Source organism: Colletotrichum aenigma (genome assembly GCF_013390185.1).
Source record: "Colletotrichum aenigma strain Cg56 chromosome Unknown KSG_Cg56_contig04, whole genome shotgun sequence".
Lineage (NCBI taxonomy): Eukaryota > Fungi > Ascomycota > Sordariomycetes > Glomerellales > Glomerellaceae > Colletotrichum > Colletotrichum aenigma.
In genome coordinates this window covers 5,401,853-5,428,692 of record NW_023500910.1, presented here as the reverse complement: position 1 = coordinate 5,428,692, position 26,840 = coordinate 5,401,853, and the positions used below count along the sequence as shown (strand labels likewise).

Genomic DNA, 26,840 nt, shown 5'->3' with positions numbered 1-26,840 from the left:
TGATGGCTCGCATCTTGCGCTGGACTTGGATTCTGGGGGTCATCTACATCTTGTTGGTCCCCTCTGCGCTAGCACAAGGGAAGGACAAGAGACCTGCTCCGAATACGCCAAGCACTCGGCCATTCACACCAACAGGTCGGCCGGAAGCAGGGCCAGAAGCGGGACCAGCGGCGAGCTCTTTATCACTTCGGCCGTTCACGCCAACAGGGCTACCTTTAGCAGGACCAAACGATGGATCAGCTGCGAGTCCCTCATCATTACGACCTTTCACACCGTCAGGGCGACCTCTTGGAGGACCGAACCGGGGGCAGCCTGCAAGTTCATCCTCGCTGCGACCTTTCACACCAACAGGAAGACCTCTAGGAGAACCAAATGGTGGGCCGCCTGCGAGCTCGTCGTCGGTACGGCCTTTCACGCCCACAGGAAGGCCTCTAGGAGGACCAGATGGAGGACCAAATGGAGGACCAAATGGAGGACAGCCGAGAAGTTCGTCATCACAACGACCTTTCACACCTACAGGAAGACCTCTAGCAGGACCCAATGGGGGACAGCAAGGGAGTTCATCAACACTTCAGCCATTTACCCCCACGGGGCTTCCTATGGCAGCACCAAACGCTGGGCCACCCGTAGGTTCATCATCACCAAGACCTTTCACGCCGACAGGTCTCCCTCTCGCAGCACCTAATGCGGGACCTCCAAGTTCATCAACTCTTCGGCCATTTACACCCACAGGTCTACCACTAGCAGGTCCAGCAGCACCACCTGCAAGTTCGTTTACAACCCGGCCATTGGTGCCCACGGGACGGCCTCAAGCAGGACCAAAGGCGGGTCCACCTTCTAGTTCATCATCGCTTCGGCCTTTCACGCCAACGGGCAGACCTGGTGCGGGGACAGAAAGACATCGGGCGTGGCGACACGGAAGACAGTCCGCAAGGACACCGACGCGTCGACCATTTACACCGACTGGGAGACCACGAGCAGGCCCGACTGGTACGCCACTTGGGAACTCGACTGATTCAGGAAACTTTACTTCGGCCGACATTGATAGCGGAAAGGCGTTGGCGGAGCTCAACAAAAGGGCGCTTGACAACATCCGAAAACAGAATCATCGGCCTTCTTTCAGAAATGTTACCAATTCATGTTATGGAAACAACGTGTTGATGAGGAAGGAATGGTATGTTCATGTGTTACCACATCGCTCTTAGAAAGTGGCTTGTTCATTCTGATCATGGCTTCCAGGAGGACACTTTCAACAGCAGAACGAAAGTCATTCGTCGCCGCTGTTCAGTGCATCATGAGGCAACCCGTGTTGTCGGATCCAAAGAGGGTCCCGATGGCGAAGTCGCTCTACGATGATTTCGTTGCCGTACATTACACAAGTTTCAGAAACACACATCTGACCGTAAGTCAAGTTTCTTTCTGTCAATTAATACTCAGCCCACTAACTCTCACAGGCTTCATTCTTCGCTTGGCATCGGTATTACCTGGCGACATTTGAACAAAAGCTACGAACGGAATGCGCATACAAAGGCGCACTGCCATACTGGGAATGGGGTCTCGACATCAAAGATCCCGCCGCCTCCCCGGTATTCGACGGCTCCGAGACCTCCCTGGGCAGTGACGGTGCCTTCATCCCCCACGATGGCCTTCGTCTCCGACAGCCCTTCTCCAACAACCTCATCGTCCTCGAGCCGGGGTCTGGCGGCGGGTGTGTCAAGTCAGGACCTTTCTCCAAGATGGTGGTACATATTGGACCAGCTGCACTTGCACAGTATGGCACCGACTTGCCGTTCAATGTCACTGATCCGCTAGAAGACTTGCCGCGATGTCTGAAGCGGGATCTGAACAAGAGCGTTGCAGCGAAATACTGTTCGTTCCGAAATACAACAAACCTTATCACCCAACAACAGACTATCGAGACCTTCGCACCGCTTTTACAGGGCGACGATCGCTTCTTCCCGAACACCCTGGGTGTCCACGGTGGAGGCCATTTCATTATCGGCGGCGATCCTGGCGCGGATGGATTGATCGCGCCTGGGGATCCCGCTTTCTGGGTCCATCAAGCCCAGGTCGATCGCGTCTACTGGATCTGGCAGAACCTCGACTTTGCTAATCGGCAGGGCGTGTTCGGCACTTTTTCATTGCAAGATGATCCGAAAAGCCCCAACGGCAGCGTTGACGACCTGATTGACCTGACACCGTTGACGACGCCCGTCAAGATCAAGGATCTGATGAACACCGTGGGCGGCACGCCGCTGTGTTACATGTACGAATAGAGACTCATCATCTTAGCTATATTTTTAATGTTTAGAACCACGATACCCTTCACCAAAGTCCCCGCCGCATTCTACTGCACCATGGTTTCGCGCGTGGCCAAGCCAAATGAACACGGCTAGATGTACTCACAGACGCCATTCAGTTACGCCCGTTCTCAGGTACGCATTCCATTCGAGAAGCTTGCAGCTAAGCTTAAGCATTGTTTTGAACGCTAGCTGACCGCCACAGGCATTTGGGAAATGGTGTCCGGCCAATTTGGTCCGGATGGGGCAATCCTTTTGGCCAAGCATCCCGTCAGAGCCATTCCAGTCAAGAACCGCGAGCTGGGCCACGGCTCAGCAGCGATTGGCGAGCTGCAATGTCCAACTCAGCCGATATCCTGTCTCGCCGTAATGTTGCCTCGTTCTTGCTTGAGACTAGCATCATGCAGGCAGCGAGGCGACAAAAAACCCAGTTTTTGAAGGAAACGATAAGTCCAAACGAGAGTCTGGCCCAGCACCCCAGTTAGCTCAAAGCCATAAGCCACAACGACCTCCCACGACCACAACCTAGAAATATCCCGCCTGGGGACATCCCATCGTCGATCCACGCAAACCAGGTGCCTCCCAGTTTCGCCCCCAAAGCCAAGCTTTGTCGTAGTTGAGACGGGAGCGCCCACTAGGCCTCGCGCTTGTCCGCCGACGACCCGCTGAGGCTCCCCTTCATCCCTGCAGTTCGGGTGCGTGCTCGGTTGTTCGGCCCCCTGCCCATCAAAGCGCAGCAAACCCACGACCCGTTCGACCAACCGGGTCCGAGCCAAAACGGGCCCTGCAAAAAACGCGTGGCTTTGGCTGGTCCTCTTTTTGATGGCGCTTTGGTGGGCTTGAAACATCTGTCATCCTGGTTGGTGGTCTGTATTTAGCGCCTTGGGTGAGCTCAGAGGTACGTGAGCGGTGACGTTGACATGATGCTTAGCTCTGGGGCTGGTCCTTTGCCTCTCTCCCACCAACGGGTAAGACATGTTTGCACACAGAAATCTATTAAGCTATGGCCATGGGCAATGGGAAAATTGAGGTAGAGCTGGTTTCCCGTTCTGTTCGTCCCATCGTTGGAAAATTTCGGCAATGGTTGTTATTCCCGGATTTTATATGCCAATCGTCAACTTCGAGATGAGCCACAACGAATGGCTGTGAGGTGTGGGTATCAACTCCAGTCAGCGCCAATACTTAATGATGAATGAATGCGCCACGCCAGCTTGCGACAACAATTCGACCTGACGCAACCGTGTGGGAAGAGGGAAATAATACAGTCCGCCTGCCGTGGGACTTGAGAAGGCAGCGACGCGCTGCTGTGCACCGGGAAACGGGAAGCATCAAGAACTGAGTCGTGATTTCCCAATCATCGCGCAAACAATACGAAGCAAACATTCAAGAAACAACAATCCATTGGGCGATTACTTTGTGACACCGCCCTCGACCCAGCAAGCTCCCTTCCTGGATCCTTCGGTGGCAAACAAAGAAAGTTCGCAAACAGAGCTGGGTGGTCGCTTATTCGCCGACTCTCCTTCAACCTCAGGCCCGTGATATCACCACGACATCCATCATCACCACCACCACCACCACGACCTACATCTCAACTTTTACCAGACCACCACTTTTATCGATCACAATTCATACCTAACACCATCATGATATCCATAGCAGCCCCAAGGCTGCTATCCACCAGATCCCGACAGCACTTCGCGTTCTTATACGTCGCATTCGCCGTTTGCCTCATGTTTGTCTTTCTGCAAACGGACCTCGGTAACACCGTTATCACCAGCGTCGCTGATAGGAGTTCTGCGACGACGAAAGGAAAGACGAACGTACCGAAAACGCCGACATACAAGCCATTACCGACATGGACGCCTCCACCCGTCAAAGACCCCTTCCCGATGCTCATGTCGTCGCAGCCGCCTCCGGTGCCCTCCTGGAACCAGCCGAAGGAACCGAACGTGTACCAGAAGTACAACCTCCCGATCGCTCCTCCATTGCTCATCGGCTTCACGCGCAGCTGGCCAATGTTGCTGCAGACCGTCGTCGGATACGTCACGGCGGGCTGGCCGGCGGACCAAATATACGTGGTGGAAAACACAGGCGTCCATGATTCCAACGCGTTGAACAGGTTGTCGCTGCAGAACCCACTATACCTCAATCATACGCAGTTGCACATGCTCGGCGTCAATGTCATTAGCACGCCGGTGTTGCTCAACTTTGCCCAGCTGCAGAATTACTTTGTATCGATCAGCAAGGAGAGGAAGTGGCCGTATTACTTTTGGAGTCATATGGACTCGCTCGTATTATCTCTCGAGGAAGGCGAAGAAGGACTTTCAGGGCCCGTCAACACTCCCGAGTACCAGACCATCTATGATCTTGCGGTGAAGGAGGTCAATCATACCCTCCACACAGACAAGAAATGGGGCGCGAGGTTCTTTGCCTATGATCATCTTGCGCTGGTAAACCCAACAGCCTACGATGACGTCGGCGGCTGGGACACCTTTATTCCGTACTACATGACGGACTGCGACATGCACTGGCGACTTGAGGAAGCGGGTTGGAGCATGCTCAGCGCCAAGGCAGGGATTATCCAAGATGTGGCCTCGGTGCTCGAAGACCTCCGTATGCTTTACCGGGAGACAGAAGTGCCAGATGGATTCAGCTTCACCGACCCCAACCCACCAGTACCAAAGGCAGCCGATGACCATTTGAAGAAGAAGACGGCTAGGGGACTGGAGGACACTCTGGCTAAGCTGCCGCCGAAATCAGGCGACGGTGCCGTGATCGATGGCGCAGACGTCACCACAACAGTTCGTGACCCGATTCCATCTTTCAAGCGGCTCTTCCGTATCGGCCAGGATATGTTCAACCACAAACACGCCGAGCGAGAAAGGAATACATGGCAAGTGGGCCAGCGAGGCGGGGACCCGAGCGAGCCCTACTATTACGACGCATATGGCTTTCAGACAGGCATTGACGTGATGACGGAAGCTGGGCGCGAGGTCTTCAGGAGGAAATGGGGACACCGTGGTTGCGACTTTGCTGCTGCTGGCTTACACCCGAGCGACGCTTGGAAGGTCGAAAAGGACTGGGAATAGTACAAATGGCCTTGGGGATACTGAGCGAACTTGGTGTTCAAGGCGTTTTGGCTAGAGGGTTTGGTTTCAATACACAGCAACAGTAATGTCTAGAAAGGACATCATCAGACAGTTTCCTAAAACACATTCAATTTTACAACTTCCATAAAGAGGAACTTACATGTGACGCACCGCAGATTTCCTGAGTGAATATTGAGAGACTCTGCCGAGCTTTCATAGTCGAAACTTTCCAGAATGCCTGTTCTAAAGGACATCAACGTCGTCGCTAATGAGTATGGTCGAAGTTGATTTGTTTAGCCGGGTTTGTGAGTATCGTAAGCCCAGGTTCCAGAATAATGTGGTTACAGTTAACAGCAATGATGCTCATAATGTTCTTCGTACGTTAGAAGAAATCAACGTTTTTCAGTCCAACAACGTCTTGTTCAAGTTCACAACCTAGATAGCCATCACATCAGTTAGCAATGAGGCGCCTGTACTCATAAGAAGCTTCTCGTCTGCGCGCCGCCGTTGCCCACCGTCCACATTTTCTTCTTTTTCCTTCTAGAGATTGTCATGGAAATTTCAGGCACTCTCGAAATTTCAACTACTAGCTACGTAATAAAAAACACATTAGAATCACCTCTTCATGTCGTTTGGTTGGAAATCTAATTCTTTCCAGACCTCAATCTTCGGTGTTCAATTGAGACAGTGGACATGATTAAGTAACAGCGGGGCTCGCAGGCAGCCACACGCTAAACCGACCTCAGCAAGCTCACTGGGAAGTGAATTCAGGAACGAACAACTGAAAGCAAATTTGTCGATAAATCATTTCTTTATGTGGCGATCATTGATATTACTACTATCTCATCAGAATATCATCGCGTCAACACACGATGGGAGAGCTGAGACTTGACAAGCTTCCTGTGGAGATTCTTCGACAGATCTCCAGCAAAATCCCCGACATTGAAGACGATGGAGACTATGAGATCGGAGCCGAACCAAGCCTCCTCGCGCTGTCTCACGTGTGTAGGCGACTGCGAAGCGTGGCCGTGGCTGAACTATTCAAGTTCATCAACCCTCAGCACATGTACGGTGGACCGCACCTAACGGCCTTCATCCCACTGCTCCTCAGCTTCATGGCCAACCCGGAGATGGCGGCCGAGGTGAAGGACATCTCAACCTATCCGGCACTCGACCTGTACCGTGGAACACGCGACAACCACATGGATCTCGTGTCGGCTGCAGAGGCTTTGAACGTGCCGATACCTAAGGCCCTGACTTGGAAGGAAGCGTCTGTGTACCGTGTGGAGACTTCGGAAATGCAGGAGGAAACGAAAGGAAAAGTCGCTCAGTTTCTGACGGAGATGATCATGGCGCATACGCCCAACGTCCGCACCGTCTACTATCAAAGGCGAAACAAGGCCACGTTCTTCAAAACACTCTCATCGGTAGCCAAGGCCACCGGAAAAGCGCGCCTGCTGAAGAAGCTTCATGACTTCAACATCGACAACCTTGGAGCTGCTGAGAACATCCAGCCGCTATCAGAGTGGGCTCCAAACCTCGACTCTCTATGGCTCGAGACCGTTCACGGCCCGGTCTCTGGGCTCAGGTTTGACACCGTCAGGGTACTCTTGCTGACGATGGCGAACCTCACTGGTCCAGAAATGAAGGAGCTGATTCGCGGATTTCCGAACGTGAAGAAATTCTGGTTTAGCTGGACCGATGACCTGAACACTGGCGACAGGGAGTTTACGCTGGAACCTCGCCAAACTGCCGGGGGCTCACGTGAATCCACACCGCGAGAGATGGTGGAAGCACTCAAGCCACTGCAACATCAGCTCACGGAGTTGACGCTACATTCAAATGGGGCCCTTTTACAAGCACCCAAGGCAAGAAGAGACCAGCTTCTCGACGTGGTCACGTCGTTCAAGAACTTCGAAGTACTCGAACGTCTCGATATTGACGGGGTGAGTTTGTATGATCCATGGCATCATCTGTATGATGGAGAGACTGCAGACACGGTGCGACGATTTGCGAGAATGCTTCCAGAGAGGTTGGAGACGTTGGATCTGATGGACTTGAGGCGAGGCCCCGTGGACGATGATTTGCTAGCGTTTGCGTCGCATGTCGGCCAGTGCTGTCCCAAGTTACGGAAGATACGATATCGGCGGATGCTCAGCACGACGGACAGGAGCGAAGTTCCTCCAGAAGAGCTGGAAGAGCTGAAGGAGTTGTTTGGCAAGAATGGCGTTGAATTTGAAGCAGATGAGAGCGGCTACTACAAGGTGAAGTCTTGGAGAAGATAGCCCATGGGTCATTGTAAATTCAATAACTTCAATTCGTGAAGTCCATGAGCGTTGCTTTTGGGGCGATATCTCGGTCATGACCATTGTCGCACTGGACAAATCCCTCCAACCTCGTTTTCGTTTGGTTAACTGCTTGGCGACTGGGGTATCACCAGTCACGACCTTGAGTGTGGTCCCGCCGCGCATTTTAGGGCCTTGGCAAGTGCTCACCACCTTGAAATGAGAGATAATCTTTCGTGATCCCGCCATCTCCGGAGATGTATTGTTCCTTGGTTTGTCGAATACATCAAGCCGATGATACCCACGATTTTTGGGCCTGACAACAGCAGATTCAGACAGAGAGGGCCGTTTTCAAAGGCTGAATTCAACACCAATGAGTTTCCCTGGCCCAGAACTCGATAGACCTTTCAGAATAAGCTGCAGCGGTCGTGTTCACACAGTTGACCCAACCGGGATTTGGTCGCCGTCTGAGGTCGCATCGAGCGCGTGGCACCATACCAAAGCAGGCTCTTGCAGATCGGCTCATTCCATTGGTCCGTCAATCACCCAATCGCCGCCACCAAGTAACCTTTTAAGCTTAAACTTTAAGGGCAGGTGGAAGGATTTTGAAGAGTTGCGTGCGAGTTGCGTGCCCGGCCAAGCTGCTTCGATCAGTGAGCAGGTTTCCCCCGTAATCACCAAGCTAGTCCGAGTCTTGGCTGTTCAATGGTATGCTTGCCCGGTTATCTTGACCTGTTCCTTTCGGGAAGGTCTGAAGAAATATTTACAGTCCAAGAGGCCAATGCCCCCGAAGTCCCTGCTCATCGCCAAGCGAGCTCATGAGCCGACAGCTGACGAATGTTTCTGACCTTGCCGAGCTGCCCGATTAGCTACCCCCGGATCGTTCTTCCCTCCGCTTTGTGATGGGTTTCTACTCGGCAGTGGCTGGCCAGCCCCTGGCAGTCGGCTCATGCCTTTTGCATGGGTCGCACTTGTCATCGATGTTGAAGCATCCCCGTTCGTCACTCCTACCTCGACAACAAGCAGAAGCAGCCATGGCGGCTCATTCTCCATAGGTAAGTGAGGGGTTCTATGACAACACCAATCACAACTTCCTTATCAATCAACGGGATAATGCAGCCTCAGATCACACCTACCGTTTTCTGCAAAGGTCGATCAGTGACACCATAGGAAGTCGTACTACATTGCGCAGCCTTGCCGCGGGACACACAAGAATGGAGGCGCCTTCTTATTTCCATAAGAAGGGCGGATGATCGCCTGGAAGGATGTCTTTCTGACCTTTAGCACTTCAGCCTCCGACCTCCGACCTCCATCAGAGTGTGCCACTCACAATGAAGTTCCTCGCTGGCCTCTCCTTCGTGCTGCCGCTGGCCTCCGCCGCGGCCGTCACTCCTCTCGAGAAGAAGATTACCTACGATGGATTCAAGGCTTTCCGCATCGCCACCCACAACGATGCGGGTTCCATCAAGGCGAAGATCGCCAACATAGCTGCCATCCCCTTCAACCTCGATAACAGCGAGCACTTGGATGTGGCCATCCCTGCTGGTGACATCTCCAAGTTCGACAAGCTCGGACTGGAGACCACCGTGCTGCATGAGGATCTGGGTGCCGACATCGCCGAGGAAGGCACCTTTGCTCCCTACGAGAGTACGTTTGTATTATGGCGATTGAACAAGCGCGTGAATACTGACTTCATCAGGCAACGGAGATGCCACCATTCAGGCTCTTCCGGACCTGTCGTGGTTCAACTCGTACCACGCCTTCGCCGACCACCAGCAGTTCATCCGTGACCTGCAGTCCAACTTCCCCTCCAACTCTGAGTTGGTGAACGCAGGCAGCTCGTACGGCGGACGCTCACTACTGGGCATTCACCTTTGGGGTAGCGGTGGTAAGGGATCTAAACCTGCGATCTATTGGCACGGTACCGTCCACGCTCGCGAGTGGATCACCTCCATGGTAATAGTTCTCGCTCATGGTTGCGTCAAGGACTACTAATCAACGCATGATAGGTTGTTGAGTACCTCACGTACCAACTCATCGATGGATACCAGAAGAACGATGCTACTGTCAAGGCTATCCTTGACAAGTATGATTTCTACATTCTACCCATCGTGAACCCTGATGTAAGAAACTTACTTCAAGTACGCAAGACTTGAAACTGACTCTCTCAGGGCTTTGCCTACACCCAAACCAATGACCGCCTGTGGCGCAAGAACCGTCAACCCCGATCTGGAAGCACTTGCATTGGCACGGATATCAACAGGTACGCTCGCGACTATCCTCCAACAAACAATTCACTAATCTCCTTAGAAACTGGCCTTTCAACTGGCAGCTCCCCGGTGGCGCCTCCACCAACCCTTGCTCCGAGACCTACAAGGGTGTGGCAGCTGGCGATACTCCTGAGATGGTTGCTCTGAAGGCTTACACCGACCGCCTCGCCTCTGGCAACGGTATCAAGCTCTTCATCGACTGGCACAGCTATGGACAGTACATTCTGCTTCCTTACGGCTACGACTGCTCTGCTCGTGCCAGCAACCACGCGCGCCAGATGACTCTCGCCGGCAACACCGCTACGACTATCGCTCAGTCCTACGGCACCCGCTTCACCTACGGACCCAGCTGCTCCACTCTCTATGCAACTACTGGCAGTGCTCCTGATTACCTCACGGGTGCTGCTGGCGCGGAGGTGGCCTGGACCATCGAGCTCAGGCCGTCTGGCTCAGCTGGTGGTGGTTTCGTTCTGCCCGCCGCGCAGATTCTGCCCAGCGCTATTGAGCAGTGGAATGGCATGAAATACCTGCTTGCGAACGTCTAGAATAAAGATAGGCTCTTCAATTATGCACCTGGTGCTTACTTATTATCTTTCATGATTCATGAATTATGGCATGAGTCCGGTGTCTTCCGTCGGCCAGTCTGGGGAGTTCTAGGCCACGCCTGGTAAATTCCACGAATTGTTTGCGTGATCTCCACGGTATCTACGCTTTGCCGATCAAATGCCTGATTGCGGTTTTGAAACTCAACTTCCACTATTGTTCCAGTGTCAGTGTGATGTAAGGTAAGGTATGCTGATGGCGTTGATGTGGCTTAGCTGAAGACCTGCAATCATCATTCGAGGATGATCCGGTCCGGTCGAAGACAACGCCTTGTCTTGAATGTCAAGCCGCACGCAAGAAGTGGGATGATTCAAATCTGTTTCACTCCCAACAGCCACAGCCCGGTGCGAACCGTACCGCAATTGCCGATAACGGCTTCGGCACTTGAACGCAATTCCACGTGCTGATAGCCGACCAGCGGCCTAGAAAGTGGAAATCGCAGCTGAAGTATTTGCCACATTCTAAGACGAAGTAGTCTTAGGACCACGAAGAATCATGGTGTGTTCACTTACTCTGCGATCTTCGCATAGCCTGCTTTCTTGTTCAAGGACCAGTTACTTCGAAGACGACGGCAGAGTCGGGATAACGGGGACTTAACATACAGTTCATTGGTATGTAGTTTTTCCTCCGACTGCTTGTATTTCACCAGCGCTTTGCATATTGATTCCGTTCGTGAAAACAAATTTAGAGTTTAGAAACCTCTTGCTAGTCTCTTTTATGAGCTGTGAAACATTCTCAATCTACATGCCAAGAACGGCACTAAAAATCTTCAAAATATTCCGAAAACATTCCTAGTCATCAGGTCATCTCACGAAAAGCCACTCAAATGTACAGGCCTCCGGAAAGCTAATCTTTGTGTGGTTCCGTGGCGAGTTATCGAAGCTGAACTAACTAGCACATTCAGCCGCCAAGTGATATTGAAGCTCAAAAGCCTCCCGTTCAAGGGGGCTTATCTAGGATTTGCATAAATTCGCGTGACACACCGGATCAGAGTCATTTCTTCACCCTTCTGCGAAAGTTGCATGCGAGAACCCATGTCGTCCTTCAGTTAACTCTTTGGACAAAACGGCGTTACCCGAAAGCTAACAGTTGTTAATCTACTTCAGGAAAGGTTCCGACATAAGCTTCTAACGACATGACAGCGGCCAGCATGAGTGTTGGGAGCCACGAAAAGCTTCTAGCCCCGCCAGGTACCTGTGCCGAACAAGATTCCAACGCCGATGTATCAGTCACGCCGACCATCACCCCGCAGGTCCAGTCACTAGCATACCGTGAACCCAAACGGTCATCGACGGTTGTACTGCTTTTGAGCGACTGGTGGTACATGGAGTTGCTGTGTATGGTTCTATCTTTCGCAACGTTCGGGCTTCTACTGCTGGTTTCTACACCATAGAGACGGCAAGGAAGACGATGCCGCCTATTTTTTCAGAATCAAGGTATACAGCAATGTGGGAGCCGCCATTGCGCAGATAGCCGTGGTTCTCAAACTACTCATGTTTGTACCAGTTTCATCGGCACTGGGTCAGCTCAGCTGGTACCGCTTTTTGAATGCAACTTCGAAACCCGTGGCAGATTTGCAAGCCTACGATGCGGCGTCTCGGGGGCTTTCAGGATCAGTTCGGTTCCTGCTATCCAAAAACCTGTTGTGAGTTTTTAAAGACCCTGCCGTCAAAAGACACATTCGAAAGCTATATCACTAACGGTAATTTCTAAAGTAAATCTCCTCACGCCACGTTAGGCGCTCTTTTGACTATCGCGTCAATTTACCTGGCATCCGCGATGCAGAACGCGGTTCATCCTTTTTCAAATTTGTCTCGAGATCCTCAAGATGGACAAAACGCTTCCATGCCTTTTGTTGATCTCCTCGATCACCACCCGCGAACCAGTACCTCAATTGTGGACGAAAACAACGTCGAAGTCGAAACCGGAATGGGCGCAGCCCTCTATGCAGCTTGGCTATACAACACGAATCTCCAGAAATCCAATGTGCCGGTTTCCTTCCTACCCGTAAACTGTTCGGGTGACCAGGTGGACTTTTGCCAGTGGGAAGGGTATGCTACAATAGCTGCCAACAGCGTGTGCAGCATTGCTCCAGCGACCAAGGAACCCCACGGATTTGGTCATTCGTACCAAGCCAACATCAACAGCTCCGTTCGCGCTCTCGGCAACCAAGACACTTCTTCTTTTACTCCAGCCCGACTAAAATTTGAAGCAAGCTTAGAAATCCCGGAAACTAGCAGCTTCAAAGCCTCTTTCCCAGACCAGTCGGCAGTAATCATCTACCTCGCAGCGATTGCTGACGACGGAGTCCCTGAAGTTGCAGCAACAGAATGTGTCTTGAATTGGCAGGTGCAACACTTTCCAGGCCTCATGTTAACGTCCCGCACCCACTTTCCGGACACCCCCTCATTCCGGACACCCAAAAATTATGCCCCCATATATCAACGCAGTAACTTAAACCTAGGACTTCTGCTATTCTGATGCAACTACAATACAACTTTCGCTATCACTAGGGTTTTCAGACTCGCTGGATTCATTTATACTATTTTCAAGTTCTCCCGCCTCGATTTGAGCCCTCCGAATAGCCTCAATATCAGCAAACTTCGAATTTGGGCTCATTTTGACCTTCTTGCGTTTCCTGGCCCTACTGGCATCAACCTCTGCTTGTAGTGCCTCAATCTTTCGCTGGGCTACTGCCAGTTGGTATGCCTTCTCATCAAAGCCCTTCTGAACCTTCCGAAAAAGCAGGCGTTGCGTATGCTCATCGTTATCCAGCTTGCTGAACAGGCTGAACTGATCCTGAAGCTCATCCCTCTTCTTGGGGGTTGACCAAGGGACTGCTGATGTATCTGCCGCCCATTTTTCGCTTGCTTTGCCATCAGAGAGCCCTTTGCAGACCTGACCAGCTGGTTTGGCAGGGGTTGAAGTGTTCTCAAGCAGCAGAGGGCTCATGAGGGGTCTAGCCATACTGATAGGCCACAAACCAGTCCATTTCCAGCCACTGATGATATTCTTGCTTGTCAGGGCTGCCTTACGCGCCTTGCCATAGCATACAACGAAATTTCTCTTGCCCACAACTGTACCAGCATCCCATTCAGCAAGTAATCCAAGCTCCTTCTTGTATGCTGCCTTGAGGGGCCCAAAAACCGACTGATCAAGTGGCTGAAGGACGTGTGACGTGTGTGCTGGCAAGAACAGCAAGTGTATCTTGTTTCTGAAGCATGTATACATGAAAGCAGTAGTCTCATGGCTTCCATGACTATCCAAGATCAACAATCTGACCTCTGAGGGGTCTGCTGGCTGGGTAGAAGGTATAAAGACCTCTGTCAACCACTTAACAGCTGTAGAGTCTGAAGTCCACCCGTTTTCTGTTGCTGTGAACTTCCAGGATTCGTATGGCGTCAGATCTAGAGGAAACCACTGCTGCTGGACACTCTTGCCCTTATATATAACAAGTGGAGGCAGTGCCTTGCCAGTTGCAGAGATACACTCAATCAGAGATGTCCAAGCATGCGATCCAGGCTGTTTCTTGCGGATAGAACGAGTTTCTGATGATCCAAGAACAAGCCTATTTGATCCTCTGCCTTCCAGAATACCAGACTCATCCATATTGTATCGATTGGAGGCTTTAATGGCTATGATCTCAGGGATGGCGAGGTGCTTGAACCATTGCCTGATGACATTAGTTGAGGCTCCGTTGATGCGCTGGGAATTAATTGCTCTGCTTCTCTGGACCCTTACAGATGGGTTTCTCTTGATAAATGCCTGAACCCAGTTCTTCCCTAGAGGCTTGGCGTCTCCATGGATCTGTAGGATACGCTCAGCGAATTCCTTGAGTTGTTGATGGGTTGGTGGTAGGCCTAGGGCAGCCTGGATTCGAATCCATTCAGCCAAATGGCTTTCTTGGGTTGGAGAGAGCCTCTGTAGATCTGAGAAGGCAATATCTCTTGATTGGGTGCCTTGGATACGATCATAAAGAGTAGACTTTGGGACCCCATACTGCAATGCAGCTTTTCGCACGCTAAGCCCATTAGAGATCGCATTAAGAGCCTGATTAATCTCATACTCTGTATATTGACTCATATGGTCTAGAAGAAGATGTTAGATAAAGATGGAAATAAGTGAGATTAAGGTGGTGAAGCTATTCAGGATCAAAGTTGTAAGAGAAAGATTTTATTGAGGCATTTTTAGGTGTCCGGAATGAGGGGGTGTCCGGAAAGTGGGTGCGGGACGTTACCCTCGTACACGGCATCAACATACAATCCATTGGAGATAATTGAACCAACATGGTACAACAAAACAAGTCGCCCAGGAATCGACAATGACACCATTTTTAAGGCACCTTGTAACCCAAAGTCTGGGGACACCCAAATTGTGAATACAAGATCAAACGCGCCGGTACACTGCAGCTTCAAAATTATCTCAAGCAATTCTTACCAGGCTACGTTTTGCCAGACTCGCATAACAACACGCGCTTCAAAGCCACCGGTAAAGCCCTAGATGTTTTCGCCCGGTCGTGGATTGACAGCAAGGGTTTGGATACACAGACGTCTCTGAACGAGACTTTGAACGAGTATATGTCCAACTTGGCGAAAGGCATCACCGGCTACTTGCTCTCCACGGCCACCAAAACCTCACTTGGGCAAATCAGATCACTCCAATTGTGCGAGATAGCATGGTACCATATTGCCTACCCACTTACTATGGTGGTCCTATCTGCGTATCTCCTACTCTTCACGATGTGGTGGACGCGAAGCATGCCAATCTGGAAGACTTCACTTCTCCCCTTTCTGTACCATGGGCTTCAACATCCTCCTTACAAGCAAGGACACGACCTCTCTAGTCTAGGATCGATGAGAGAGGTGAGTAATTACCAGACGGTTGCGTTGCGCGACGAGAACGACGGCCTTGGCTTAAGGCTGAGGAATCCCCAAGTGAGCATCGCCAGCTAAGTCAATGTATGCTATGTCTGCTAAGCAACCCTCGAAAGAGTTGATGGCATGTTCAAGTATATGGTCAGTTGTCTTGGTTCATGTAGAAATTGGAAGCCTAGGTAGTGATACTACTTTCTTTTCCCAGTTTGCCGCCTGTGGGCGCATCTTTTTGATTGACGTATGGCTCTGACCGGGGAAGATATGAGGGCCAGAATGGCCTGGGCTAGAGAAATCTCTATGACCACCTATGGGGTATATGAAGAGGAAGCGAGTCGCCATGCTTACAGTCAAGACTTTGCTAGGACACAGTGGTGATTTTCACTGACGATCTTTTCGACTCCTGGAATCAAGTTCTAAATGGCAAGGAACTTCGACTCAGTCTCGCTAGCATCTGCTTCTCTCCTAGATATCCCGCAGGCCTATGCTGAAATCGTGGTGTCACTCGTTAATTAAGATCCCGCCTGTTGCGGGCATTCATAGACTCATGGCGTCAACGTGGCTTAGCTGAAACCCTGCGATCGGCCGCCTAGTGACGGTCCGGTGTAGTCTAGAAAAGCCCATGTCTTACCCTTCGGCTACATGTCTGGGTACGCGAGCATCGAGACAAGAAGTTGCTGAGCCGCGCTAGGTAGACACCGGCCTACACCGCAATCACCGATAACGGCTTCGTGGCTTATTGACCACGTGCTGTGGGGGCGGCGGGGCGCCAGGAATGCTGAAGCCTAACCTCAGGTCAAGGCCAAGCTTTCAGACACCGGTTTGAGGACCCCGAGCTTCATCAGTTTACGTTGGAAACCTAATATGGAATGTCTTCAGCTTCAAGACTGACTGTTTGGGTGTGTGTGTGTGTGTGTGTATTATTTTACGCCGGTGCGTCCCTCTTGCTTAGGGCAAAGGGCGTCCAGCAGTCATGTAACTAGGCCTATCGAAAGAAACTGACTGTTTGGGTGTGTCAAAGACGAATGCAACACTCGATCCCTCCGCGCCATTTCTAGGCATAGATTCTCTAGGGAGCAGCCCCGACGCTTTGCAGTGAAAAATCACCTGTTGATTTGTTTCGCAAGGCTGTCCAAAGACATACGCCATATCGCCGGCGGAATGGAATCTTTGGGCCTTTCGTTTGGTCAATGCCTGTCTCGGGGTCCGCCTACTGCGACGAGAGACGTGTATGTGTTTCAAAACATCTTTCCTACGTGTATTTGAATATATCCTTTGCAATGTTGGGTCACAGCTTCAGTACGGACAAGCCCTTTTACTCAAGCAGGCGGTCTTGACCACTTCAAAGTTCAAAAGGCGATCACGGCGACTTCTTTTTGTCACATTTCAGACCCAGCCGGAAAGTCCACCAAGTCTTCATTCCCATTCGCACCTCTGGACGACCGCCGCTCACATTAATCTCAACAATTCACATGCGGCAATATGTCATCAGAAAAACATAGAGACTCTATTATTTCTACTATAATCTCCAAGGACTTCGAGACTGGCCCTCGCGGCGGCTCACAGTCAGCGGGGCTACAATCTCCTTCTCTACCAGAGACCAGCACTGCCACCTGTCATGCTATCGAGCCCCCTTCGACGGTATCTAAATTACTTACTGGATGGTGGTATATGGAAATAGCCTGCATGATCATGTCTTTCGCAGTATTCGGGCTATACTGCTGGTTCCTCAATAGTTGGGACGGATATCGGGTGTCCGACTGGAACGAGAGAGTGCCGCATGTTTTCTCCAGCTTTTACGTCAAGAATCTTGGGTCTGCGGCATCTTCTATCATCACAGTTTTGAAAATTCTTTCATTCATCCCAATCACCGCCGCAATGGGCCAACTTAAGTGGCACTACTTTCTACGCCGGTATTCGCGACCAGTAGCCGAGTTGGAAACATTTGACGCAGCATCCCGTGGCGTATCTGGGTCAATAAAGCTTCTCGTATCTGGCAAAAGATTGTAAGGGAACTATTATTCTCCAAACATTGTGCTCTCGCTAATGTTGCAAAAGCCACTCCATCCATACAACGTTGGGTTGCTTGCTCACTCTAGACACTCTATATCTCGAATCCGGGAATGCAAGCAGCTCTATTCACTGCTTGGTCATTCTACGAAAATTCACTGTTCGAGAACCAAGAAATCGATCAGGTTTCAGCCAACTGCTCGTCTACCTATTGCCGATGGCATAATACAACTACGCTCAGCATGGCTGTGAAATGCCGTAGCGCCGCAACGACCTTCGGCAGAGATGGACATGGATACTCGAAAGAGGCAGACATAGCTTCAAGCATCGACATCATTACCAACGGATCATCTACTCGTCGACAAGCCATAATTAACCTCCGGGCAAGCCCTAAAATACCGGAAAACAGCGGCTTCAACAGGACCGACAGACAAAGGGCCGTGATCATTCATCTCGCGGCAATCGCTGAACATGATGATCAGAGTTTTGATGCAGCGGAGTGTCTCATTTTCTGGACAGCCGCGCACGTATCCGAGACCGTCTATCACAATAACTCAGGCTCGACACTGACGCAGACTGTTTCATCCATCCAAAGCCTTCCCGAGAACCGGACCTCTACAGAAGATGAAAGCATCGTGTTTAAGGCTCCCTGCAGTGGCAAAAGAAACACCGAAACATGTAGTTTCAAGATTACCAGCGATGCAAATCTGGCCGTTAGGAAGCTTCTGACGGACTTCATGACCGGGTATGTGTACCGAGATCCGAATCAGAACGGTACACTCTTTATACCCAGCAGCACAGTCATGGATTTGTTTGCCTGGTAATGGAGAACCACTCTTGTGAAAGTCTCGATGTTTCCAAACCCCTTGACCACAACCTTGGAGGTTTATATGTTGAATACGATCTATAGTCTCTCCGGATACATCCGCACCAAGCAAGTGACGCAGCTGGAAGGACAAGAATGGGTCATTTGAGCCAATATTCCACATTGAGTGGAAGTACACCATTTATCCAGGGGCTATGTTGATACTGACACTCTATCTATTTGCCTTCACAGTATGGGCTACCCGCAGCATGCCGCTATGGAAGTCATCCCTTCTTCCATACTTGTACCACGGTTTTGATCGCCTAGTTTTGGACTCGAGATATGATCTTTCAAGCTTGCCGTGGATGGAGTAATTTAGCAAAGAGAAAAAAGTAGTCTTGCGGGACGCTGACGATGGTCTTGGCTTTAAGCTAAGAGAGATGGATAGAGGCACTTCTGATGAAGGTTTCTAGCGCCCGCGTTGAGAGATACAGTGATGGTATAATAGAAGGCCTTTGCGATCCAGGATTGTGATATCTGGTACGGTGCTGGATCGTGTGTATATATCTCCCATGGCCCACCTGTATCGGCATGGAGGCTGCTCAAGACACGGAACATTTCCATGGCGGATATGGAAGGCGAATTACCTAAGAACTGAAGGGACGCGCGAAGGTATGACAAGGACCTATATAGATTTTATACATGATTACAGTCATGAGTCAATTGTAAGTCTCCAGTACACAGCATATCACATCTAACAACACTCTTTCCCAAGCAGAGACATTAAGCTTACATGACAGGATCGCGGTCTAGCTTTAGAATAGTCTCACATAGTCCATTGTTAGTCTTTCACACCCCCACATGAGCAGACTTCGAGGCTCATACGGAAGCAAAATAGGATTTAAGGCTTGTGAGCTCACGTTGTTTCGAAGGAATTAGCATAAATTGACGTTCCCCATAAAGGACACCTTGTAATCACATTTATTCAGTTTCTCTACTCTCGTCTCTACTCATACAGTCATCGCAAATATCCTGATACATGTAGTTACATCTAGGCTTCATTGTTATGAAAGAAGAAGAAGGCTTGTGGCTGGAATGCATCAGATTATGGATTTGCCCTCCTAAGTTGGCACGACGATGGCCCATGCCAAGAGAAGCCCAGAGACTTGAAGTGTGATGAAATAATGCTTGTCTAAGAGTTTCTCAGCTTAAGTCCTAACCCGTCGCCATCGTCACGCAGGACTACTTGCTTGTGCTTGCTTACTTCCTCCATCCATGCCAGGTTCCGGCAATGACAGCCTGGCTCGGTCGCCGGAAGCTCGAAGCCGTGATACAAGAAGGGAAGCAAGGAAGTCTTCCAAGTAGGTCCACCTTTCGTCCGTCACATGGCATAGAAGAGGAGGTAAATAGTTAGGCCTAGCAAACACCCTGGATAAGCTACGTAGCTTTCGTTGATCTTGAAAATTTGGTCCTCCTGCTCGACTTGCCCAGACACTGTGTCATTGAATAAGGCTCTTACAGCAGCAACAATTCCCCAGGCAATCTGACGAGCATAGATACCCATTGTCGTATTTAAGGCAGTCTGCGCACCTGGTTCTTTGAAGCTCTGTTGCCATGATGACCGAAAGATATTGAAGATTGTATTGTCTGACCGAAATATGGTGTGTCTTTGAATTTTCGCGGTACGTGAACCCTCGGAGGGCATTTGCTAGGAAATTTCGCAGTCCCTCGTGTGCATGGTTCGTGACAGTATACGAAGATTTCATGCCGCCTGGATCTTCCTCGCTAGCAATGTTGTGTCCGGTGTTGCAAGGAGCATGAATGATGACACCTTTGTCCTGATTCGTAGCTGGATTAGGCGTTACGGTGTGACAGTCTGTGTTGCTACCCTGGTCAAACGACAGGCTGGTCACGTAATAGGTATTGAAACCCCATGTAGCCACCTCCCAGCTGAATATACATTCGGCCGCCTCAAACTCACCATCGCCACGCTCAGCAATGGCAGCTAAATGGAGAATGAGTCCAGGGCTGTTGGAGTATGTTGATGTGAAAACACTACTGTTGGGGATGGTCAAACTCGGCTTCAAACGGATTTGAGCATGCGCAAAAAGCTCCGTTGAAACTTGGTACTGAGACGCGATTGGTGATATTGGCCTGGCTGGAAAACGCGAAACCTTCGGCGTTGATGACAGCTGACGCATTGGCACACTGGTAATCGACAGCGATCGTAGTAACATCTTTCCATTGGCATCTCTTCGTTGAGCAATTAGCCGGTATAGTGGTGACTTGGTGGTCTATGGCCTTTGGCTTCAAGATGCGTGACCAAGCAGAAAGGAGGGCCGCACGAGTGCGGGAGTCTGCGTCTGAGGCTTGCTGATTCGTTCCGTTTATGCCGTTCCAATCTATGTCGTGCGTCTCTGAGATGTTGTAGAGTTTGCAGAATGGAATTCTTGCGTTCAAAACACCGGAAATTTCCTTTTCCCAGTAAGTTCCGGCGTGTTGCGTGATAGCGCTCTGCCCCAAAGTCTGCAACCCTTTAGTTCCGAGGATCAGAACACAGCCAAGGGAGATGTGTATAGAGTAGCTGATGTGGCGTCAGCAATGACATTGCGTTTTTGAACTGCGCACCTTAGAAATACGATAATAAGAACAACGTGCAAGATGCTTTTAGAGAAGAGTAGTCTGGCAGACCCAAAAGTGCCTCGAGATGCTGCGTCAAAAGCCTGCAGATCTGCAACTGGTCTGGGCCACGGTCGTCCGAATTGATCCCATTGCAATCTTTCTTCCCTTCTAACCTTTTTCTTCGCAGTTTGCCGCCTGGAGGCGCACCTTGTTGACTGCCGTATGATCCCATTGCAACTTGCCCATCGATGCTGCAATGGGATAGCTCAGAAAGACCCTGAATGCAGTCATAACGATTGCAGCAGCGGCTGGGAGGTTCTTAAGCGGGGATAGCCGAGCCTGTGGGCCTTTCCACTTGCTTACAGGCTTGTCGTCGTAATGTTCGAGAAGCCACCAGTATTTTGCAAAGAAGCCAACACAGATGGCGGTGGATGCCAGCTCCAGACTCCACCACGCACTGACAAGCTTGTACCCTGTAGAGGGCTGCCTGGTGGTATGGTGATATTCCTCAGTCGGAAATTGAGGATGAACATGTATCACGCTGGCCTTCTTATCGCTCCCGTATGCAGACTCGTGCAGGAAAGTTGATGCCGCAGAGCCACGGTGCTCATGTGAGGTCGCGTGCATAATGATGTGTGACGTATTGCTCGCTAATGGAATGAATTGAAGATGGAGGCCAGCTCTCGTAAACCGCTGTTGTCAATGCAAGACTTGTCAACTACCAGAGTCTTGGAAGTGTTTGCCAAGGAATTTATAAGACGCATTTCGTTTTGCGGGCCTGCCAACGTTCTCGACGACATCCGGATTGATCGATTCCATCTTTCGATTCAGAACCAGGTGAGAGTGTCAGTCTGGAGTGGAACTGCACACGGCTCAAACGCTTGACTGTTCCAAGCATGGCTTTTGATATCATCTGGCGACATTTTCGAAGGCGGGTTTTGTGGCTTGTTGAATAAGACCAGGCCCAGCTTGCCTGACATGCATTTCCAGTGGTGAAGTGATGGGACTGTAGGGCTCGTGTCATGGATATTGCGACTACTCTAAGCCCATGCCTGAGAAACTCTCAGAGGGCAATGCGTTTCCAGAAGCATCCGTCTCAGCCTCCATTCCGACGCGAGACAAGGTGAAATCTAGAATCTTCGCCACTCGTAGCCCGTGGGAGAAGCTCAAGGCTGGGATGAACTTGAATCTTACTGTATTCTGTACATTGCCAGTCTAGTTTATCCGTAGAAAGCATCTAGACAGGCCTGTTAGTCGCCATGATGGTCGGCACATATTCTCTCGGTGCGGTCCGAATGTGATTGAGGCTTGAGACTCAGCTCTGTATTTCAAAGCTCGCGTGGCTCCACACGGAGTTGAAGTCCTAATTGGTTACGATGTCTGTGTTTAAAGTTGAGACATCGGCCGGGGGATGATCGTAGGGTCGTAGTAGCGTCTAGTCTGGAATGTCAACTGAAAATCGATTTGATCCGCTTTCCCTCATGTGCGTCTTGCATTAGTTTGGTCCCAGTAACGAGGGCTTGGAAAGAGACACAGATAATCTTCCCAAGAGGTAAGATCCTTACCCAAGCCGGACATTAAAACGGTCCAGCTGTTCCAAAAGCGGAATAAATTTCGAATGAAACGAACGCAAATGCCTTTCGGAAGAAAGGTTATATTTGACTACCTGCACGACCCTCGATCAGCTACCCTTAGACCTCGTCCCGATTAGGCGAAAATGATTAGCTGTAAAAGAACGTCTAAATGTATTAGCTAAGACCCCTGTAAAGTGGGGGAAAGAACCTTCAAATCTATTGGCCCGCGCTGAGGGGCTAGGGTCTTATTTGGCTGTGAGGGCCCCTGTGGGGCCCTCACAGGGCCCTATATGCATAGTGGGGCTGGCCTAGCCAGCGTAGCTAGCTTAGCTAATTAACTAAGTTAACTAATAGTTAACAGTTAATAATCAATAGTTAATAGTTAATAGTTAATAGTTAATAGTTAATAGTTAATAGTTAATAGTTAATAGTTCATAGTTAGTAATTTATAGCTAATAATTAATATATAATATTTTAATATAAATAATTAAAACTTAAAATTTATAATAATTAATATAATAGTAAAAATAAGTATAATATATATATATATATACTAAAGTGTTATATATTTAAAGAAATATTTATATCTTATTATATATATAGAAGTGTTATATATAGCTTTTCGTATTAAAAATAATAATTAATAAATAATACTTCAAAACTAATGAGAAATAGCTAATAGCTAATAGCTAATAATTAATAATTAATAAGTAATATTTAGTAGTTAGTAATTAATAGCTAATAATTAATAGCTAATATTTCATAGCTAAAAGCTAATACTTAATACTTAATAGCTAGTAACTAATAAACTTTAAATAATTAGCTAAAGGTTTAAGAAAAAGAATATTAGTTTATAATTATTAGTTAATAATTAATATTTAATAGCTTATAGCTAATAGCTAATAATTAAAAGTTAAATATTAATGACTAATAACTAACAACTAATATTTAGTAACTACTAATTAGTATTTCACAGTAAATAACTAATATTTATTAATAAATATTTAGTAATTAATAAGTAATAACTAGAGACTACTAAATAATAACTTATAACTAATAAAGAATAGCTATAATTTAATAGCTTATAGCTAATAACTAATTAATTAAAAGCTACTAATTAAAAGTTAAAAATAAATAGGTTCTATTTTATAATTATTAATTATGTAAGGGGCTGGCCCCTAGGCTTGTTCAACGTAGAGGTGCCGTCGATTGACTATTCTCAGCTGAAGAAGGAAGAAAGGACTTTACAAGAGTAGGCACCTAACAGCGGTGAAGCAGACCGGGTTAGGCGGTGTAACGCGGCAGAGTAGTAGGTCCAACGGAGCCGGATCTTAGTAATTGCTCCGGCAAAGCCGGAGATATCAATCCGGGCTCTAGCCCGTGACATTACCCCCCCGCTCCCCTCCGGCGGCGTGCCTGCGGCCCTAAGGCTGGGTCTCCATCATGCTCCATCGCGGAGCCATAACGGCGTTCATAAGCCTCCAATGCTTCTGTCCCCTGGAGCGTCTCAATAGGCTCCTAGGTCCTCTCTGCATATCCTTCCCACTTAACCAGAACTTCGCAGCGTCACCCGCGCCCTCGACGCTTCTAGGTAGCAGCGTTGATACTCTCTATATTCCAGGTCTCCTCGCCTTTATTATCTATAATTAGTGGCGGCTGCTTGTTATCTAGCGTTTACCTAGGTAAAGGGTTGTTACCTGCACGCTTCAGGGTATCCACGTGGAAGCGTAGGTATATAGCTGTTAGCATATTAAGCTTTACCACATATAGTGAGATAACCTTCGTAACAGTATACTTATAGTGTAACTAATCTAGTTTCTTATATAGCCTAGGGGACCTATAGTAGCCTATATAAAGCCAGACTTTGTCGCCTGCTTTTAGTCTCTCTGTAGGCTGGCGCTTCCTGTTAGCCAGCTCCTCATAGCGTTACTATGTTGAGGTAAGGGTCGACCGTGCTATATCTATCACGTCCTAGAGCCTTGTTACCAACTTACATGCTAGGTCCTCACGAGGGCCCTTATGGTCTTCTGGGTCTACCTCTTGAACCCAGACAGGCTCTAGGTGGTATCTGTGTTCTAAGAAGAAGCTGCTCATGCCTATAGCGCTGCTATCGCAGCTGCAGAGCGCTAGTTAAGCTGCTAGGAGGTTATTCGCCTAATCCTTCTGCGAGTAGGTAATATAATTGCGTAGGTAGGCCTAGATCTCTTGGTTTATCCTTTCTAGGCTGCTATCAGTCTGTGGGTGATAGGTAGTACTAAGCTGCTGTTCTATTCCTAAAAGCTTGCAGAATTGCCGCTAGAAGCAGCTCGTCTAGTTGCTTCCTCTGTCGCTCATAATTAAAGTAGGGATGCTGTGGAAGCAGAAGTAGCAGCTTAGGAATTATTCAGCGCAGGCTTCAGCTTCTATACTTTCTATAGCTTTAAGGGTTACACCTTTTCCTAGCCGGTTGATAATTACCTAAAGGTATCCCTCACCCTTATCCGTAAAGGGAAGGTTAGTAATAAAATCTATAGCGAGGTTGCTTTATATATGTGTTACGGTCAGCTATCCGACAGTAGGGTCTGCTAACAGAAGCTGGGGATTGATACGTTCTAACAGTACACGGGGTCGTGGTCGTAGGTCGTAGTTCGTAGGCTGTAGTAGATCGGGTCTTCAGAGGCTAAGGTGATCAGTCTTAGACTCAATAAGTGATTCGCAGTGAAGGTAAGCTGAGAGTATCCGTGAGGATAAATACTAAGTTGATTGCTGAAGAGCTATGGAAGTCTGACCATGAGCCAGGCTCAGGGTCATACTATATACAAGTCTAAGTAGTTTCTTTAAACTGAGGACCGATGTCTTCCGGGCGGTCCCCGGGTGTGGACCGCTTTCTTCATGTCGGTCCTAGATCAGGACCGCTTATCTCTCGTCGGTCCTTCTTATCGTCACGTGACTTGTACCATAGTTCTTCCGTCTCCGAGTGAGTCCCTGTTGTTCCCGTGATCCTGCAGTACAAATGTCTTATCCTAGCCGCCCGATGCCCAAGTGGGTCGGTCAACTGTTATCCACACATAACGGGTCGTAACAATATGCTGCAGTATTAGTAGAGGTTTCAGAAGTCCTTTTTGATGCTCTCTCCAGATATGGCTTCGCCTGCAGCTATTATAATTACAGCAGAAGCGTCGTACTAGCTGTGACTAGCTAGGCTAGTAGAAGCGCCTACTAACTAATATAAGGGTATTATCTCTACTAGGGTGTCCACTAAGTACTGAGTTATAGCTGCTTTAAACGATATAAGTATATAGTGTGTTCGCCTCACTATCTAGGTCTTTACTACCTAGTACCTAGATCTAGTCTCTGAATAGTAGTTGGTTACTATTATTAATCTTACACTTAGCAATCTGGACCTTTAGCTTGAGGCTAAGAGGGAAGCTTCTTTCTTATTGTTTCACAGCATTATATGCCTGCTGGTAGACTTAGTCTTACCCTTAGGTCTGGTCCCAGAGTTGCTGTAGTTCCTTATCGTTAGTGAACATAAGCACTAATAGGGCTGCCTCTACGCATTATGTACGCGTTGAGGTAAGGGCTACTTCGGGAAGAAGCTGGAGAATCCAGCCTTATTTGCACTCATCCTCTAGAGATGTAGGTACGTCTTGTTTGCATCTAGAGAGTGCGTCTGGCACTACTGCTTCACTTCCTAGCTGGTACTATATCTCAAAGTTATACTGAGATAGTTCCTCTGCCTATCAGCTTTGCCGTTCTATAAGCTTCTGCTTCGTTATAAAGTACTTTAGGTTCTTATGGTCTGATAGGATCCTAAAGTGGCTGACACTCTGTAGCTCTGCTCTCTATTCTTATAGGCAGCTCATAATAGCTAGCATCTCCTTATTATATATCAGATAGTTGAACTAGGCAGCGTTAAGCTGCTGCGAGTGGTATGCTACTGCATGACGTCTTCTGTGCTTATCTTCTTATGACAGTACTCCTCTAAGGGTGAAGCCTGAGCAGTCAGCCTTAACATAGGTTGTATGCTTAGGGTTGAGTTGGTGTAGAACAGGCTTAGCCGCAAAGATCCTCTTAAGCTCCTGGAACGCTGCTTCTTGTTCCTTACCCCAGCAGAAGGGGACACCCTTCTTTATAAGAGCTATTAGGGGTCCAGCGATCTCTGAGTATGCTGGGATGAAGATTCAGTAGTAGTTTGCAAATCCTAGGAAGCTTCAGACTCCCTTAACCATCCTTAGCGCAGCCTATTCCTTAATTGCTTTCAGTTTCTTAGGGTCGCAAGAGATACCCACACCTGCAGTGATGATAAACCCTAGGTATTTGACTGTCTTAACAGAGAACGCACACTTATAGGGGTCTAGATATAACCCTGCGGCGGCAAGCTTATATAGTACTAGCTTAACCTTTGCTTTATGGTCTTACCTTAAGCTAT

At 49.0% G+C, this 26,840-nt stretch overlaps 5 protein-coding genes across 5 annotated transcripts; 4 read left to right on the top strand and 1 right to left on the bottom strand.

Moving 5' to 3' along the window:
• Positions 1-2: 2 nt before the first annotated feature.
• On the top strand, positions 3-2,276 carry orsC-8 (Tyrosinase-like protein orsC; the record flags this gene model as incomplete). Its single annotated transcript, XM_037322532.1, has 6 exons — positions 3-52; positions 136-626; positions 927-990; positions 1,049-1,174; positions 1,240-1,402; positions 1,455-2,276. The coding sequence occupies 6 exons, from the start codon at positions 3-5 to the stop codon at positions 2,274-2,276; spliced, it is 1,716 nt and encodes a 571-aa protein (XP_037179134.1).
• Positions 2,277-3,943: 1,667 nt separating this feature from the next.
• CGCA056_v007282 (uncharacterized protein) lies at positions 3,944-5,389 on the top strand (the record flags this gene model as incomplete). Its single annotated transcript, XM_037322531.1, has 1 exon — positions 3,944-5,389. The coding sequence occupies one exon, from the start codon at positions 3,944-3,946 to the stop codon at positions 5,387-5,389; it is 1,446 nt and encodes a 481-aa protein (XP_037179133.1).
• Positions 5,390-6,261: 872 nt separating this feature from the next.
• CGCA056_v007281 (uncharacterized protein) lies at positions 6,262-7,674 on the top strand (the record flags this gene model as incomplete). Its single annotated transcript, XM_037322530.1, has 1 exon — positions 6,262-7,674. One exon carries the CDS (start codon positions 6,262-6,264, stop codon positions 7,672-7,674), a length of 1,413 nt encoding a protein of 470 aa, XP_037179624.1.
• A 1,331-nt stretch (positions 7,675-9,005) lies between these two features.
• On the top strand, positions 9,006-10,489 carry CGCA056_v007280 (Metallocarboxypeptidase A-like protein; the record flags this gene model as incomplete). Its single annotated transcript, XM_037322529.1, has 5 exons — positions 9,006-9,321; positions 9,374-9,630; positions 9,684-9,797; positions 9,846-9,937; positions 9,985-10,489. 5 exons carry the CDS (start codon positions 9,006-9,008, stop codon positions 10,487-10,489), a joined length of 1,284 nt encoding a protein of 427 aa, XP_037179132.1.
• Positions 10,490-20,288: 9,799 nt separating this feature from the next.
• On the bottom strand, positions 20,289-21,482 carry CGCA056_v007279 (uncharacterized protein; the record flags this gene model as incomplete). Its single annotated transcript, XM_037322528.1, has 3 exons — positions 20,289-20,817; positions 20,873-20,975; positions 21,029-21,482. The coding sequence occupies 3 exons, from the start codon at positions 21,480-21,482 to the stop codon at positions 20,289-20,291; spliced, it is 1,086 nt and encodes a 361-aa protein (XP_037179953.1).
• Positions 21,483-26,840: the final 5,358 nt, after the last annotated feature.